The 19,000-nt window shown below is 34.5% G+C and overlaps 1 protein-coding gene across 1 annotated transcript in view; it reads left to right on the forward strand.

Moving 5' to 3' along the window:
• Positions 1–11,711: 11,711 nt before the first annotated feature.
• The window catches only part of LOC149784666 (uncharacterized), a 39,214-nt gene continuing 31,925 nt past the window's right edge, over positions 11,712–19,000 (forward strand). Inside the window, exons 1-2 of the mRNA XM_089933023.1 lie at positions 11,712–11,950; positions 12,354–12,460. Coding sequence (XP_089789149.1) covers positions 11,712–11,950; positions 12,354–12,460 — 346 coding nt within the window. The remainder of the gene's footprint in view (positions 11,951–12,353; positions 12,461–19,000) is intronic.

The raw sequence follows: 19,000 nt of genomic DNA on the forward strand, positions 1-19,000 counted from the left end.
CAATTACTAGTGGATTAACCGCTACCTTATATCCTGATTGGTCATTACCTAGTAACAAATGAACGTCTTGAATAGGCAGAGAAGACACTATACCAATTGTCACTGGTCCTGAAACTAAATCTAATGATTTAACACAATGGTGATGGAGAATATCATATGCACATTTTACTCCCTGTTATGAGAACATTTTCACTAGAAAAAGACTTCTCAGAAGAAGGCAAAGTACTTTCTAACAAAAGACTGAGATCCTGTGTCTCTTAATATGTTAATTGGAATAGCCTTATCTAAATCACCAAAAAGCGAATGGAACCCTTCTAATGAACGGTTTGTATTTCTCCATAACAAATCAGACTGATGTATGCAAGTCCCCACTCAAGTACCTGTTTCATAATATAACCGTGACATTGACTTCTTTAAAACAGCATTATCTGGGATAGCTGTTAGGATTCTCCTGCATACATTATACGCTGAACAAATCAGAAATAATATGTCTTTTCGTATTACAACATGAACACGTGGGAACAGATAATATTTTTGCTCCGTATTATCAGGCATTTGTTTCTTCAGCTTTATGTCATTTTGAGGCTTGTGAGTACTGTAATGAGCCTGCATTGTTTTCTTATTTAATACGCTGCTTAAAGGAAGATATAGTTACAAATGGAACTCGTGAATAAAATAAAGTACTAACTATTAAATTAAAGGAGATCAAATATGATTTCATAACATAAGAATATTTCAGTGCAAATTATATTAAAAAATACAATGCGTTATTGCATAACACCAACCATTGATAAATCTTTTAAGGATGGAAGGGCCATCAAAATCGTATGTGTATCGATAAATTGTATCATGTTTTTGACCATGCATCATGAATTACATTCATGCGTGGTGCATTGTTTTACCCCAATCCTTTGCTATGTTCTAGAATTGTGTATGTTTTTTGTAGTATTTAAAAAATATCACCCTGAAGGATCTGGGATATGTCCCTGCCAAAGTTTAGTGTCAATGCCATTTCAATAATCAAGAAAAGGGATTTGACAGTAGCCATAAAACACTTTAACTTGGTTTAAATTACATGAATAATTATTATTTGACCACGTTTGCAATGCTTGAGAAATATATCCTTTAAAATTGTAGCTAGAGACGATTTTCTCAGTAGTAATTTTTGATTGCCTTTTATTATCTAAATTTCCACATGACGAATACAGAAAATAATTAAATCCTTAATCTTGTATACTTTACTGTATACATTTGTCTTCATTGTTTACCATGATCTCAATTATGTGATTATTGCTTTTACAGTATCTGTTGTCTATAGTATAAATTGTCCAATAAACTGTAAATGATGTAAACTTGTAAATTCATTCGCAAGATACAACGTTAAATAGACGATAACATAAGCACAAACAACCGTAAAGTATATATCAATTCGATTAAGAACAAATTGAGTATAGAAATATATAGCTCTTTACACAAAAAGCAAGGAAGGAATAATGTTGAAAATTTGGTGACGTTGATAGACCTAGTCTTTGGCCTTCCTCTCTAGGTTTCTTGACATGCGTGTTAAAATAAAATGTATATACATGAAACACCTGCTATATGGTCCCATAGTATAAAATACACGTAATTCCTCTTAGTCCATTGCTTGTATTTAAATGAAAAATACAAAATAAAATGTAATTTGATTTATTTCAATAAATCTGATTTAAAATAGTTATAGATAAAGAACCCACTAATCACCGAGGTGTTCCGTGCCTCTAACACAACTTTGATATTTAACTTTTTACGAATACATTGGTGCAGTTACTCATTGAAATGACTGATATTATCTCCGCATTACTTTACAAACTGTCTTTGAGCAGAGTGTTTGTTCTAAATAGTGTGTACAGCAGATTACGATTGTGTATATTTGCAATATCCCACATTGAGATGGAGTTTATATAAAGTTGAAAGGTCTTTACCTTCTTGCAAATAGTATCAAATATTACAGACAAAATGACTCTTTGATCAAGATCCTTGGTTGATCAAGATCCCTTCCTTTTTGAAAACTTAAAACTTTGAGACAATGAAAGAATAATGTGCAAGATGGGTTTTATACAATTCTACTTTTAGTTTTACCTGCATTGGCAAAAATTAAACATTCTGCTTTTGAATGAATTCACCTGTCCATTCATACTAATAACTTTATAAAAAAGGAATCGTATCAAGAATCTTTCAAAATTGAAAATAAATGCATATTCACCTGATTTGACCAGCTGTGAAAATGGACTTTCTGGATGCAATGATTGCTGTAAAGGCGATCAAATGTCATACAAATGTACACTTTGTCCAGTATCACAATTTAAATCAGCCAAGAAATTCCCATGTAACAATGTAGAAAAAGCATGAAAAGAATCGTTCTTTTAACTACTTTCATGAACTTTGTCCTTTGGAAATTATGCCATCCTTGAAATGTTTGAAAACGATCAGTTACATAATAAATACATAGTAAAATATGAAACGTAGCTTAGACCGAATCACATCAAGTATATAGCAAGCATAGAGTGGACAAGATATTTGATGTCCTATTGAAAAATGTCAAGGATAAAATATCAAGAGCTACATTTCTATACATCCTTTCAGATTCTTGTACTAATTCAGCAATTAGAAAATAAGAATGCATTCTTGTTAGATTTGTTCACCCACCCAATAAAAGTAAAATGAACCAGACACGCTGATATATCTATTATATTGCTCAGGTCACATACCTATACTAACTGCATTTTATAGGTGCGGGTTAATAAGCGAAAACATGTAATAAGCGTGGATACATGAAGGATTTAATAGTGGAATCAACAACGATATGCTGAAAGCCACTACAGTATCAAACAAACTAACAGATGAATATTTGAATCATGTTTATTTCCAGCACATTCTTCGTAAAACTATGATTATACACAAATAATATGATTTGCACATATATTGACAAATATCATCTGTGCGTTACTGAAACACTTCAAGTTCTAAAATTACACAAGACGTACCAAATTAATATTATGTCTGATGGCAATTGAAACAAACTGAACAGTCGAAATGTTTCATGCTTCCTTCGATGTGGAATAAATTATACTAGTCCCTCATCTATTTCGACAATTGTCTTTTATCAATTAATACTCTTGGGAGGTGGACAGCTTAGTCTTATAAGCGCAAGAAATGAATAATCGTTCAATCGTGTTAATTACAGAAAATGAATGTCATTGGCAATGGTGAGACATCTGCCAATAGGACGAAATCAACGCTGTGCAACCAAATTTCTTATTGTTGTTGTTGTTAAAGGTTTTAATGCCATTTGTTGCCCAAGATAGACTATAAATAGCAGCCAGTATAACGTTTGGAGGAAGAACCCTGGGAAGCCTCGGGAAGAACCACCGACCCACGAGAAGATATTGGAAATCTTCCTCAAGAAACCACGTTAACCGAGTCTGAGACTCGAACCCACGCAGACAGAGGTGAGATGGCAGTGATCAGGACCGGTGAGCTCTTTAGACCACTCGACCACTCAGAGACCCCAACCAGATTCGTGTGGATGATGAAGAGTAGGAGCAAACTATGACCATCCTTCAAAAGGCTGACAGTTCCATTTTAGCTTGACAAGCTTTTAAATTACATTCAACAACCACGGTTTAAACAGAACTTGATTGGGCTCCTCTTGGTTCTCGGTTCTTCCATCAACAAAATCTCGAACATTACAGCATTATAAGTTTTTTGATCAAAGATCATTGCTAGACCTGTCCTGAACTAGAAATAAGATGAATCATTATCAGAGTGCCCTCCCAAATTTGCAAAGTATAAACCTAAAGAGTCTGAAAATGCGCATTGGCAAAATAAAGTAGTTAGTACAATAAATAAAGTATTGAAAGCTGTATAACGTGACGATTTCCGAGCTAACGTTGCTAAAGAATAATCGAATATAATATTGCGTTCCTGTTCCAGAAGACCATTTTTAGCGACAATGAAACGTAACGTGAATATTTCGTATATAAAAGCCAGACTCAAATTCCATTCCATTTTTGACAACAATATTATCAATCAACTCCATCTGAAAAAAAAGTATTTCTTAATAATTCCCACTTAATAAAGACTTATTTATTATCATTACGAACTGTAGATGATTTTTAAAGTACTATACCAGTGTAGATAAAGTAAATAAAACTCAATATTATTTGAATAGAAAATAAAATCTGGAAGCGGTGTAAAGATCGATGGAAAAATTCGCCATAACAACTGAGAAATACGTTCAGGTATGTTTTCGAAAATAATACATATCGGACTGATTTTATTGCTCGGTAAATTCCGTGGTGTGTAGATCGACTGACATCATATTTTGAACACAGACATTACTTCCGTTTCTATAGAAACATAAACAAAGCACGTGTTTCGTTCCATATTAGTTTGAAAAGTGTTATCATCACAATCATGCCATGAGGAGATGGTGTAGGTACAAGCAAGGGCAGCGGGGTCAGGTGTGATGCAGCAAATGGTGGGAATACAAATGCTAACGTGTTTCCATGCATTCCTTCCCGATACCAAGCACGTCGTCCTAGGTGCACAGATTTTGTAGAAAGCGAAAGAGCATAATGGGATGGTCCGACTGAGTTTTCTGCCCTCTGCTCCTTTAGTTTCACACCAGAATGCTTCCCATTTAGGTATAAATTAGAGCTCGAGCATATGGGTAGGGCACCAAAGAAAGTCAAAGTCAATGATGATGCTGTCCCGTCTATCCACTGTGTGAAGGACACTGATATCCAAGCCGAGGTAACTGTAAAAGAACCTTCAACACCAAAGCATCAAATATGTAGGATTCAAATGGTGTCACCATCAGAGGAATTAACTTGTCAAGTGTCACAGCCAAAGAAAATAAGTCAGGGCTATCCAAAGTGAGATGCTTCAAGGGTGAGTTTTTAATGACAAGTATCATATTATTATATCTATGATATTCAACGGATCAGTCACCACATCATTTTCATTTGTACCCTGCATAGCGTTCTTTCATTGTTTTCAAAACAAATGCAGTAATTATCCAATCAATAAAGAACTGAAATATAAACACTTGATAAATATTGTCAAAATTTTCATATCGCCTTCAACTTTCTTTGACCTAATGAATAGAAAAATCTTTCTGCTGGTAGATATAGAATGCTTACATATATATTTCACTGTCGGACTAATGTCTGAATAAGAATATATATAGATATTTACAAACATGTTGAGGTTTATTCCCATCCCTAATTACTAAAAATATCAATAAAACAAAATGTAGTAGAAATTTTACAATATTGTGTTATATTTTTCGGTGGTGGTGGTGTTGTCATGTTCAACAATTTTTCTGTCGTATCTTGGCAACAATTGTTTAGGTCCATCGAGTTTGTTCAATTAGGAGGTCTATTTCTTTTTGATGAATGATATTTGCTATGCAAAAGTATCTTATGGAGTACATGTCATATAGGTATGTGACTTTGACTTAACTGTACTGGTCTAGTAATTTTTTGAATTTAGATACATTTGTGTAAGTTGTTGTTGTTCTAGGGTTTCACGCCATTTTTCAGCACATGTTAGGCTATACATGGCGGCCAGTATAACTGGTGGAGGAGTAACCCTGGAAAACCCATGGAAGAACCACCGACCCACGAGAAGCTACTACACACTTTAATTTTCAAGCAAAAGAGCATATTATTATATGCTCATTTTTCCCCGTTAACTTTACATTGTCAGAATTGTGCATTATTACCCGATATTGGACCCTCGCACCAATACACATATAGCATTCACGTGCATAAAGGAACTACTTTCTCTTGTAAACAATGAATGCACGCAGACGCCAGCACTTTTGATTTGTAAACAAATCATGTACACTCGCGTAAGAGGTGCTTTACGTTGTGGTTGTTTAAATTTGTTTCTGAATGAACTAAAACAGACGTTTCGTGGACTGCCACATACCAGCTGCTTTGGCACATTCCGCTTTGATACAATGTTTCGGATTGAGGCTAGCTACAGTATACAACTGACGCAAAAAAAAAATCCTTACAAATAACGTACATGTTACAAGTCATATACTGTCTTCTTTACCTGGTGATACGAATGGCAAAAAAAAAAAAACAAAAAAAAAAAAACAAATTATACTTACAGTTTTACATCCTGAATTTCCTCAAAATGGACTTTCTTCGTTCTGCAAATCCTAATTACAGGAGCCATGTCATAGGTTCTCAATCTTGATTACACATTTTGAAATTGTACTGTTAATTTCGACAGGTGCAATTAATCCTCCTTACTGCACTCCAAATGAAAGATGCATTTAATTCCATAGCGTCTTTCTGATAATTGCAATTGAAAGACTTTATATTTTCCCCATATTATGATTTCAAACATTCAATGACAGAAACAGAAACACATTTGCAGATGTCAACACGCTTCTCCCTAGCTTCTTCCATCCCATGCATTTGATGTTGAATCTTTATATACAAATCCAGACTATAATCAAGAACTTTCTTGGAATCGAATAAATGCCAAAATCTATTCATTCCAGATCAAATGGAAAAGCTGTTGCAGCAGTGCACATTCATTCACAATATGACTCCAAATTTCAATTTTAACCAGACACGCCATTTTCTTTTGAATGTTATGTCAAGCGCGCGACTAAGTTCAAATTTATCTGGGCGGAGTTATTTGCGCAGTAATAATGTTGTTGTTGCGTAATGATGAATATTCGCTTGTGTACTTAGTTTGGAATACGGCATGCATTCATTTACTTTGTTTCTTGAAGTGTATTTTGTGTGTATAATTAAGCCGTAGGTAGAATTTTTAAAAAAATGATCATATAATAAAAAGGTTAATGCATTTCTATGGGAATATATAAACTCCTTTTTTCGGATAGATATACTGTAAGGTCGTGCAGTATTACATCCAAACAAACTCGTACTTTCCCATACAAATGCAGTAGCCTATAAAAACCAGTCTTTCATAAATATAATTTACAACGTATAGGATCTAAAGTATTTGAAAAGCTTGAAGAGATTGTGACCAGCAGACAAATGAGAAAAGATGTACCAATGCTGTTATCTGGACAACAAGCTTCAGCACTGTAAGCATACCACTCCGTGATCGATCATTTTGCACCAAAGATGATTGGTTTCTTCTATCATGGAATGCTTTCAAGGTAAATCTTAAATTATTGCAAACAAAAATTACTGATTCAGGTTTTACAGTGTTTTATTTATAGTCCAGTATATTTATCTTCAAATTAAATCATAGATATCAAGATCTGATCTTTGGATATCCTGCAATGTAAAATTGTATAACAGTTTTTAGTGTTTTGGAATGTTTGCAAAAAAAGTGTATATAAAAATATATTATCTGGTTTTTGATTGTATTATATATTTTGCATCTTCATTTTCTTTGAAATTGGCTTTGGCCTGCTGCATTGCGTTTTAATTAAACAACCAAAGAGAGCAAGCATGCACTAAAAATTGGAGAGCCATATATAAAATAGTGTGTCCAAAGTACAAGAAAGGAGAATACGCTGTCAGAAAAATTCTTGTTGACTCAACAGATGGTAAGAATATACATTGGAAATTAATGACCAGAAAGGAATATTTCACTTAGAGATATAAGTACCGTTGTACCAAGTGTAAGTATCTATATTTATGTTTCATTAACTTCAAACAGTAAAGGCAAAATATTTGTTAAAGTTGACACTCTATTAATTTTAAAGGTTATGATTTTCCCCTGTGGTAAAATAATAAAAATATGCAAACAATTGTAAAGACAAATACGTTTAATTCATTGTGTTGCATTTGTGGCTTGTACAATACAATGCATATTAAATTTACTTTATTGTACAGATTATGGTGAATGTCTGATGAAAACAGCATTCAGAATTGGACAGGTGTCTCACATGAATGATGAAGGAGTAAAACTTTTGGTAGATGTACCACCATCATTATGTAGTCTGTATGAGAGGCCTGAAAAGGATATTGCTACTCACAATCTTCTTAGCAGGTTTATTCGCTGTCAGTCTCATGAAAGCCAGTGTAGTTCAGGATTTAATCAGGAAAGGCAGTGCGGATCCTCTGAACAACACGTGATGGAATGATGATCCTCACTTCCTTGTTCCCAGACCGCTCCGGTGGTCTAGTGGTTACAGCGTCAACCTGGGATGCACGAGGTCTTGGCTTTGATCCCCGCCCGAGTCATACTAAAGGTTTATAAAAATGGCACTAACAGTTGCCTCGCTTGGCACTCAGCAGGATAATGTGGCTGGGTGGGACATCATGCTACATGTCCGCAGCATGATGTCCCAGTGCTAGACATCATTATAAAATGCCCCACTGCAAACATCGTAGCGATATGACTGAAACATTGTTAAAGCTACGTTAAAAGTCAAAAACACATTCACACTTCCTTGCCCAAGAAGTGCCAACACCACCGAGAAAATTGTTTATATGCTGTATACTTATGTATTCTGAAATAATAATTTGAAAATTAAGTTGAAAAAAATGATACTTTATGCATTACATCAAATTAGGTAATCTACTGATTTAATATATATATATATATATATATATATATATATATATATATATATATATATATATATATATATATATATATATATATATATATATATTATCTGCAGACACAAAAAATGAAATAAAACAATATTTGTACATGTGTATGTGTTGTTCATTTGGCATGATTTATCAGTATCACTGAAGTATAAAGGTTAGAGAGTGTAGACCTCCAGAACAGGAATTCAATCCAAGAAGGTGTCAAAAAATGGCTGGAAAAAGTGATTTATTTATTTGCTATTTTAATAACCCCAATGCTATTCTGTCATGCATAGATCATGAATATTTTTTATGAAAACAAAAGAACATGGAAAATTCTAATTTTACTCACTCATTTCCTTGTTCTGGACGTTCTCCAAATAGTTGTCTATACTTGTAGTATGCAACTTTTAAAACATGGATGTCGAGACTAACTGGACTGAACCCTATATGGCGTATTATAGACTGTATCCACTGGTATTCATTGCGTACAATTGTGACCTTCTCTATGTCACAACAACAGTTACATTCCCTTAATGTGGGCTTTACAAACCAATATCCACAATTACACCTAAAATAGTTTTCTTCTTTAATGCATAATGGTGTGCTTGTCAAATTTAATCACATAAATTCAGAAACAGGTAAAACATTTAGTACAGCACTGTAAAATTAAATCAGATAGGAAAGAAAATAGAAGTTGCAAGTATATGCTTACCACAGAAAAAATGATTTATTTCATAGTTCATAAAAATCAACTATTGCCATTCATATGAGAAATTCAAAATTTTAATTTACAATATATTGTATATAATAGGAATTCAATTTTAATGTCATGTGGGTTATGTCCTGCCTATTCCAACAGTTGTACAAAAGAGGACCTCATCTCCTAGGAATCTTAAGTACTTCTAAAGCGTATCAATATGTGCGCGGGTTTTCGAAGCTTACAAGTGTATTCCGATGTATCGTTTCCTTATCAACATAAAAAGACGTCTCTACCCATGGAGCAGCGGGGGGGGGGGGGGGGGGCGAACAGACCAAGTATTTTTTAACAAAATAAAGGCTTCTACGGAATAATTCTTTCTAGAAGCTCCATTTTTCAAATAAAAAGCTTCTACGGGACGTTATTAATGATCATGCCAGTATCTATGACAAACGTGGTGGTCCGTCACGACTGATATTAATGAAAATTAATTTAAAATATTTGGTCGAGACCGATCTGTAAATTTGTTATAATGATTAATTGAAATTATTACTATATTAATATTAATGGATGTTGGAGAAACATATTCTGCTTAACTAGCACGAGAACGATTAGAAGCAATAAATAAATATCTTCCAGTGAGAGAATCTGTTAGCCGAAAAATGCGTGCAATTGATGACGCGAAACAAGGATTTACTGAGTCAACTGAGTTGTTATTTAAACCAATAACAACAACCACTGAGCGAGTTTTACTAGGAGATGATGAAGATCCAGATGTGAAAAAACAAGGTATCCTTCCAGTGTTGAAACGAATTGAAGAACAAACTCGACCTCAGCCTGCACCTGCACCTGCACCTGTAGCTGTAGCTGCACCTGTAGCTGTAGCTGTAGCTCAACCTAAACGTAAACCTAAACTTAAATCTAAAATTAAATATAAACCTCAAAAACGTAAACCTCAGGCTGAAGTTGAAATTGAAACTGAAGAAACGCCTGAAGATGATGTAGATATTGATGATGAAGGACAAACCTGTGCTAGGGTTGCTGCGATTGATAAATTTACTCAAGATAGCATTGATGGAATAAGAGCAGTTAAAAATATTGACGATCTAGCTAGAATTGCTGTAGCGTCATTTAATCAGCGAGAAAATGTTTTAAAGCCTGAATACGCCAATAAATCTGTAAGTCGTAAAGAATGGTACAGGTGGATATTTAAGGTCTATTATACAACTACTCAGGCCAGAGAAGCTGATCCTAGATTTATTGAATTTGCTGATGCAAAAGATAGAGCTTTAATTCAATTACAGCAGCTACCTCCAGTGCAACAACCTTTGCAACAACAATTACAACAACCTATGGAGCAATTTAAAAAAGACATACTAGATATTTATTTACCAATGATGCTATCGATACTTTTGAAAATAGAAATAAATTAATTAATGTTGCTGCATTTGAATATGAAGATAGAGGTAAATATGTAAAATCAGAGTATATTAATAAATCAACACCTAAAAATTGGATTCCCTCAGTATATTGTGCTTCTACTAATGAACTTTATGATCTAAATAATGCCGGATTTAAACAATTTTTGAAAATTGTGTCTGATAGAAGAAAACAGCAACAACAACTTCGACCACAATCTCCCGAGGTGGAATTTCAGGATGCACCGGATGAACCTCGTGAAGAACCTCAAGGAGAACCTCAAGAACCTTATGATTTAATGAACGATCTTGGTATTACCGGCAGCGGTTATAATTCTATCTGCCCAAATAGCGTCGTTAATGACGTATCTCGGCTAGAGGTTCTTATTGGAGGGAAACGAGCTGGAAATAATTCACCGGAAATAATTAACGAGGCAACTGATATTTGTCAGCGACTATTTCGCGGCGGCGTCATGGATGTTCATGTTTATAGAAATTTAATTGATGAAATCATCGACGACTACAGCGACTAGTTGTTAAATAAATGACTAATTGAATAAAATGATAGTTCACAAATAACATCGTAAACCTACGCAGACTCGCGTGGTAAATGCGCGGTTACCCATGTACAAAGTTACCTACGGAGATGGACTCGGCGACGTTGTTAGTGGATTTATTACTCGAATAGCCCCTAAAGCTGGACCTATCGCTAAGCAATTATCAATGAAAGCTATGAACTTTGTTCGTGATAAAACAATATCTGCTGCTGGTGATATTGCCAGTAAAGCCTTTAGCGCCGTCAAAGATAGAATATTAAATTTAATACGCAGAAAAAACAACCTGCGGCTAAATTACCAAGCACGTCAGTGATGCCTAGTGACGTTAGTAAGGTAATAAATGATGCAGCAAATGAAAAATTAGCGTCGTTGATAAATCAAGGAACCGATCGAATAAATACTAGTATGATATTGAGAAGTGGTCTTCGTTTTAGAAGGTAATCTTTACAATAAAATGTTCAAGCATGCATCTAACGAGGCATTTGACATGGATGAGCAAATAAGTAAAGACGATTCTGTTCGTGATTATCAACATTATTCATATGAAGCAAAATTACCGGATCAAAGTGGTCGAGTTGAAATTCAGGCTCATGATGCAACGAGATATTTTCTACCATGTGAGGCTTTTATCGAGGTTGTTGGTGAAATTATAAAAACTGACAATACCGTATATGATGCAAATGTTAAAGTTGGGTTTGTCAATAATGGCATTATGGCGTTATTAATAGCGCAACATATATGATCGACGGAAAAGAAATTGAATCAGTCAGCGAAAACGTCGATATTGCTACGACGATTATAGGTTTAGCAAGGTACTCAGATGATCATACCAGATCAGCAGGGCCAAGTATGATGTTTGCAAAAGATAATTTTGATAATGCTGATCATGAACAGTTTCTTAAAGTACAATTAGAACAAAATGCTGGAGCTGTTGCAGCCCTAGAACGATAGCTCGGCCAGCTACTGCATTTTCAACACTGCAAAACCATAACCCTGCTTTTAATCTAGGATTTGCTACACGTAAAGCTATGTTATCAGGTGATCGTAGGAAATTTTTATGCGCAATTCCATTATCTCATATATTTGGTTTTTGCAGAAATTTTAAGAAAGTTATTTTTGAAGCCAAATATACGATTGTTCTTCATCGAAAAGGTGATAGTAACGATGCTATCTGGAGAAAAGATGTTGTTGGTATTGCGGATGGTAAGGTAGTATTAACCAAACTGGCATTGTGGATGCCAGTATTAACTCCATCAGTAGCTGAAGAACGTAAATTACTTACTTTTAAGGATCAGGGCGGTAAATCAGTAATTTCATGGTTGACAACGGTCACATAGTATTGAATCAACCGCAGGTACGGATTTTACTTGGCATATTGCATCGCAGCAAGGTGTTTCTGCACCTTGACACGTCTTTACTGCTCTTCAAAGTGCTGATAGAACAGCAGCAGGTAATCAAATACGCAGTCATATGGTATTTGACAATTTTGAGGCCAAGGAAGTATCGTTACGAAAAATAGACATCAAGAGCCATCTGAAAATATATCAATGGATTTTGTTGAAAATTCATTAGCACGTGTGTATCATCGGTTGTAAAGTTTTATGGGACGAGATCAAAATCCAGATACTGGATTACAAATATCGCAGTTAGATTTCAAAGGTTTATATCCGATTTATTATTTTTCGTTAGAACATATTGATTTAACAAGACAATCTAACGTTGATATACATTTCAAAACTAGGATAAATAATCCTGGTGGAGCCAGGTTTAGAGCATTTGCTGTTCTACTTTGCGATAGAACTATGCTTCTTGAAGGTATTAGCGGCCGAATGAGAATGATTGACGCACCAGTAGAAAAAATGTGAGATCAATTTAAATCAATCAATATAATTATAATGCCATACGATCATGTTAGTGTGACTTTGACCCCTGGTCAGATGAAAAAACTCCAATCAAGCACAACAAAAATGTGAGGAGCAAAATTAACATTAAAAAATGCTCAAATTCACGGTGGTCCAAATAAACTGTCTCTAACTAAAACTCAACATAAAAAATTTACAAAAGCTAAGTCGGCAAATACTGGTGTCCAAGTTGATCTTAGTCCGAGCGCAATCAAGGAAATGGTTAAAGTAGGTGGTTTCTTTCCACTTCTCGCTGGGTTAATACCAGCATTAATTGCAAAAGCTTCCACAGTTGCCCCAATAATAGGAAAAGCGGCCACGTTAGGTGCTGCTGGATACGCTGATAGTAAGGTAGCAAACAAAATATCCGGAGAAAGATACGGTAAAGAAAGGACGCGGCCTTCGACTACCAGGAACACCTCCGTATTGGTACGGGAAAGGCCTAATGTTGCCAGGAACACCTCCGTATTGGTACGGAAAAAGCCTTTAGACTTAACGAGTCTTACACCGATGTCAAATTTTGATTTATCTGACGCTGCTAAAAATAAAAAAATACCAGATCGGCCAAAATTAAATGAATCCGGAATTATAAATTTAGATTCACATGATGGTCCTAGTACACACTGGGTCTCTTACGCGATAAATCCACGTGAAATTATTTACTTTGACTCTTACGGGTTAGCGCCACCGAAAGAAATTTTAAATTATCCGAGACAATTAAATGTTCCAATTTAGTATTCGACGTTACCGACGCAGACACTAACCAATATGTGACAGTGAAGCAATTAATGTTCTTGATGCAATATCAAAATCATCTCAACCATATCATAAGGTCGTACTTAGGAATACTTCTGATAAATAAAATCAATCAGTATTATAAATGGTTGACATTTACTGAAGAACTCTACTATCGCGAATGTTAAAAAATCTCCTGACGTTGATTTATCTAAGCATGCAACTAAGGATCATCTTAATAAACTTCTATCAATATCAGGAATAGATCCTGACGAGGTTGTTATTTTTCAAGATCAACACGGAAAATTAAAAACGAGCAATATCAAATTAGCCGATATAACTCGACGTACCGAATTTGACGCTCATGTAGGTGAATTTATAAATATACGAGAATCTATTAGACAAATTGATGCTTTTATTAGATTAATTAATGATAATATTGGAAAAGCAGATGAAGTTGCTAAAAAATCCGATGAAGCTATTAAAAAAGCCAGCGAAGATATTACTCGTTTAAGATCCTCTATTGATGGAAAAATTGATAAAGTAAAATACGACGAGGATATTAATAGCATTAACAGAAGATTTACTAACATCGATGCTAGTATTGACCTGTTTAAGGGATTTGAAACATTGATTCGTGGAATTATCGAGAAAACTAGCTTTATTAAGATTCCGCCGGCAGTAACTCCATCACAGGTCAATAATATAACATTTTCAACATTGATCAGTAAATCTTTAACTTGGGAGCCAAAAATAGATAATACCTTCAAATACACCGCGCCTGTCACCAGTTTGTACAGGCTATCTGTGTTTGGTAATATAAGATTCAAAATAGTTGCAACAGTAATCAATTGGAGAATTTATTCAGGTAATTTTCCAGGTCATTTAATCTTTCTCATCAATGAAAATGAAGAAACTTTTACTATAAGACCACATGATAGTAAGGAAATAACAGACGCAGATAAGTATTTATGCCAATACTTGTGGTGCATTGAATTTGTATCTGAGTCACCTAAATTATTTCTTCCATCTAAATCATCTTAATTATCTACTTGGTAAAATATTATGACGCCATCCGAATACCGGTACAATCAGGCGCGTGAATGGCAGACTTCGTTGAAACTCATCATAGATACGTACCAGGTAAAGATAAGAAAATATCAACGACGACTAGTTATCATTGACGTAGTTGTTTATTCAGCGTCAGTAGCTGTCGTAGGGGCCGGAATAATATTATCCGCGATAACTATGATGGCACCAGTTGCAGTTACAATTTGTATTTCCGCGACCACGACGATAGCTGGCGTTCTTAATATTATTACAAATAAAATATCTTCGTGCACGAATGAGAAATTATCCTCGTACGTGGTTAAATTATACGCGGCAACGGTCGCGTACACGAAATTGTCTTCATTATTATCGGAGAGTCTCAATGATGGAAATATATCCGATTTTGAAATTTCAATGATGATAAAAATTTATAATCAGGCTGATATTAAAGCTACGGATAATAATAATGTCGGAGTTGCAACAGATCGTGACAAGCACGACCCCGCAAAGAACCACGATGATATCGGCAAGCTCGACTAAGCCAGAATTTAGTATTAATTTTCCGATAGCAATTTCCGTCAACGAGATCGCGTTGTCATAATTGGCCCAATGTTAGATCAAAATCATTTGGTTCCTTATTGTCAAATAACTCATTTGTTTTTGCTAATAAAAACAAACCCGACTGCGGTCCAGATTGGATCGTTGTTGGATTACCAACAGGTAGTTATCAAGTCAAACAGATTAATGATGAGTTATCATATAAAATAAAAAAATATAACAGGAGATAAAGAACCTGGAATAAAAATAACCGCTCACGAACCAACATTAACTTCGATCATCGAAGTAAACTCGCCGTGTGTTGTCGATATTTATCAATCTACAATCAGAACCGTTCTAGGTTGGCCTGAAATTGCGCCAGTACATCCACAGGCGCAACCAGAACCTAAAAAATCTAATTATATCACGGGCAAAAAATCTTATCATGAAGTTAATCCAGATTATAAAAATTATTTAGATACTATTAAGGATGCAACAACATTAAGGTATGAATTTGTTCGTGGAAGACAAGGACAATCATTATTAATTATTAGTCATAGAAAAGATCCTCCTCAAGGTCAACCATTTGGAGGATCATCTGGTAAAATGGTTTTAGAATTATCTACTTTCAGCGACTGGTTCAAGCATATTAATAAAAAACATAAAGAACAACTACAGAGACTACGGCAGTATTTTCAAGAATGTATTTTTAATACATCAACTTCGTGTGGCGAGATTATCAAGCGTGTAGAAGTATTAAATCGGCTCGCATCTGATATGGAATATACTAATCATCGAATAATTCAGCTGGTAATTGATGATAAAACAATACAAAAAGACTTTTTTTTGAAAACTTACTCGCTAACCGAAGCGACGTTGCCAAATTGTATATTTTCCGAATATAACGTTGATGAATTAAGAAAATCTGTCACTGACACTATTGATGAATTATTTCCTCAATTACATGACGCGTGGAGAAAATCATTACCACGGCATGCATCTATACTTAGACATGATAATAGTTCAGACGGAGAAGGACGACATATTTCACCAAACATTGTAAATATAACAGAAGTTGTCGCGGTCAATCTTAATTGTGATGTCGTTGAAAGCAGCTATAGCGTGAACGCAGCAGTGTCAAATCAAGTTCAACAAGGATATGTTCTTTATTCATTTTCACCAAAGGAACCACCAGGATATTTAATTATACAAGAACCAATAAATCCGATTTATCTACGATGTTATAATAGATTGCTAACGAGAATAATTTTCAGATTAACCGATCAGTCTGGAAATTTACTTGAGTTGCGTGGCGAGACGTTAAGCATCAATCTGATAGAAAAATCCTAGTATCTTAAATCTTTCCGCCTAAATAAAACAGCAAGAAAAAAAATAGATAAAAACCACAAAAAAAATTAACAAAATATTCTTTTTTTTAATTTTCACTTTTCATCATGTACTATTTTTCTTAACTGTCTCACGCGAGTATTAATCACTTTTTTGCTTCATATTCGTCAGATAATTCTGATCTAATTTTCTCGGTCGCCTTTGACAACGGAGCAAAGTCTTTTATCGCTGACTCATCGACAGATGCCAACGACAGATACATCGCTGATTGAATTTTCTTTATATATATTTATATTCAGCCGGCAAAACGTATCTACGTTCGTGTTTGTTCTGCACTAGCGTCTCAAAGTCAGCGACGATATTTTCAGCTTCCAACTCGTCTGATAATTTTTTATTTTTTTATTTTTCAATTATTTTTCAATTCCTCAATAGCGTCAATCATATTGTTGATATTTTCTTTGTTCATTATACTGAATATCGTATTTCTAATATAAAAAAATGTAAATATAAATTGTTGAAATAACACAAATTTAATCATCTAAAATCAGAAGAATATAAGAAAATTTGATCCAGTCACCAAATTTATATGAAAATGCTGATTTTTTCATTTTATTTGTAATTTTGTACACAGAACCTGCGTTAATACCAAAATATTTACCAGCAGAGCTAATCGATTGAAAGTATCTTTCCTCACCAGTTTCAATATTTATTGATTTTACCGCCTTTTTCCCGACACTTTTAAACCTACCGGTAGAATTTTCACTCCGCGTAATCGCCTGAAGATTAGATAATTTATTATTCAATTTATCCCCGTCATCATGGTCAATTACAAGATTATCTCTGATTGGTCCATGAAAACATTCGTAAAAAAAAAACGGTGACATAAATAACTTTTCCTTGGATTTATGGCGCTAAATATCAAATAACCAGCATTACCAACATTACCAACTATATGTTTTGTTTTGCAGTATCTGACAACACCGTTGCATGATGCCTCGTAGTTATTGATAGTTGGATGCTTCACGAATGTTGGATCCATATACTAAATATTACTTGTCTAAATCAAGGTTTGTTTGTGAACTTATCTAGATAATCTTCCTCGCACTTGATTATTCTGTCATCAATATTTTTTTTTTCATAATGTCGTTTAAGTTCTCGGTAGCGTTTCTCGCCACAATTTATACATAGACGAGTTTTTCCTCGCAATCCAACGTTGCATTTAATACATCTAATTGGTTAATAATTACCCACACGAACTGATCGCATATGCTCGCCGCAGAATTCACGTTTGCACGATTTTTCACAACAAGACAGCGAACCGACCAATATCCATTTGCAGTGATCCATTATTGTATTAGATATTTGTCTAAAATATAACATGAAATTATTTGACCTGGACGAAGCTGACGTTGATATATCTGACGCTAATAAAGCCAAGGAAGAGTTTCTTAGCGATGGAGTAGCACATACATGGTCGACGTGGAAAACAAATGAAATTGATAATACTATGACCGATGAGCAAGAGAAAAATATAATTAATTATATTAGTACTAACCATGCTGACGAGAAATTTATCTTCGGAATAAAATTTATTGCTCAAATGACCGACGAAGAAGTTTGGGTTATTCGAGATAAACGTGATCCTGTAATTAGTGTGAAAAAATGTTATTTTATCTGCTAGTTCGAAGCCAGGTTTGCTGACCGGCATAGACAAACCATACTATGCTAGATCTTATCCGGTCGCCGCGGTTGTTTATGGAATTTATCGGCTAAATAACAAACCAGATGTTAAAAATCTTTCTTTAATGAAAATATCTTCGGGAATAAACTGTGTAGCTGAACGAGTAATAGAACACTTAAAAAATACAAAACGCGGATCTGGTTTGACCGATCTAAGGTTATCAAAAACAAATACTTGGGTGAAATCAGTTGTTAATGGTGTATCAATAAACGACGTAGCTGCGTTGTCGAGAAAATTAAAATTTCCAAAGTCGTTATCGGGAGAAATTTTATCTGAGTCATTAAATAAAACTCGAGGAGCACCAATTAACATAATTGATCATAATTCTCATGCGTGGACAAATGCGGTAACGATATTTCCGATAGATCGTATTGTTAAGTTTTATTCAGGTAATTCTAGCAGGAAAATGTTCGATTTTATTTATAAAATAAG

This window comes from Sinohyriopsis cumingii, chromosome 14, assembly GCF_028554795.1.
Source record: "Sinohyriopsis cumingii isolate HCF-2022 chromosome 14, ASM2855479v2, whole genome shotgun sequence".
NCBI classification, from domain to species: domain Eukaryota; kingdom Metazoa; phylum Mollusca; class Bivalvia; order Unionida; family Unionidae; genus Sinohyriopsis; species Sinohyriopsis cumingii.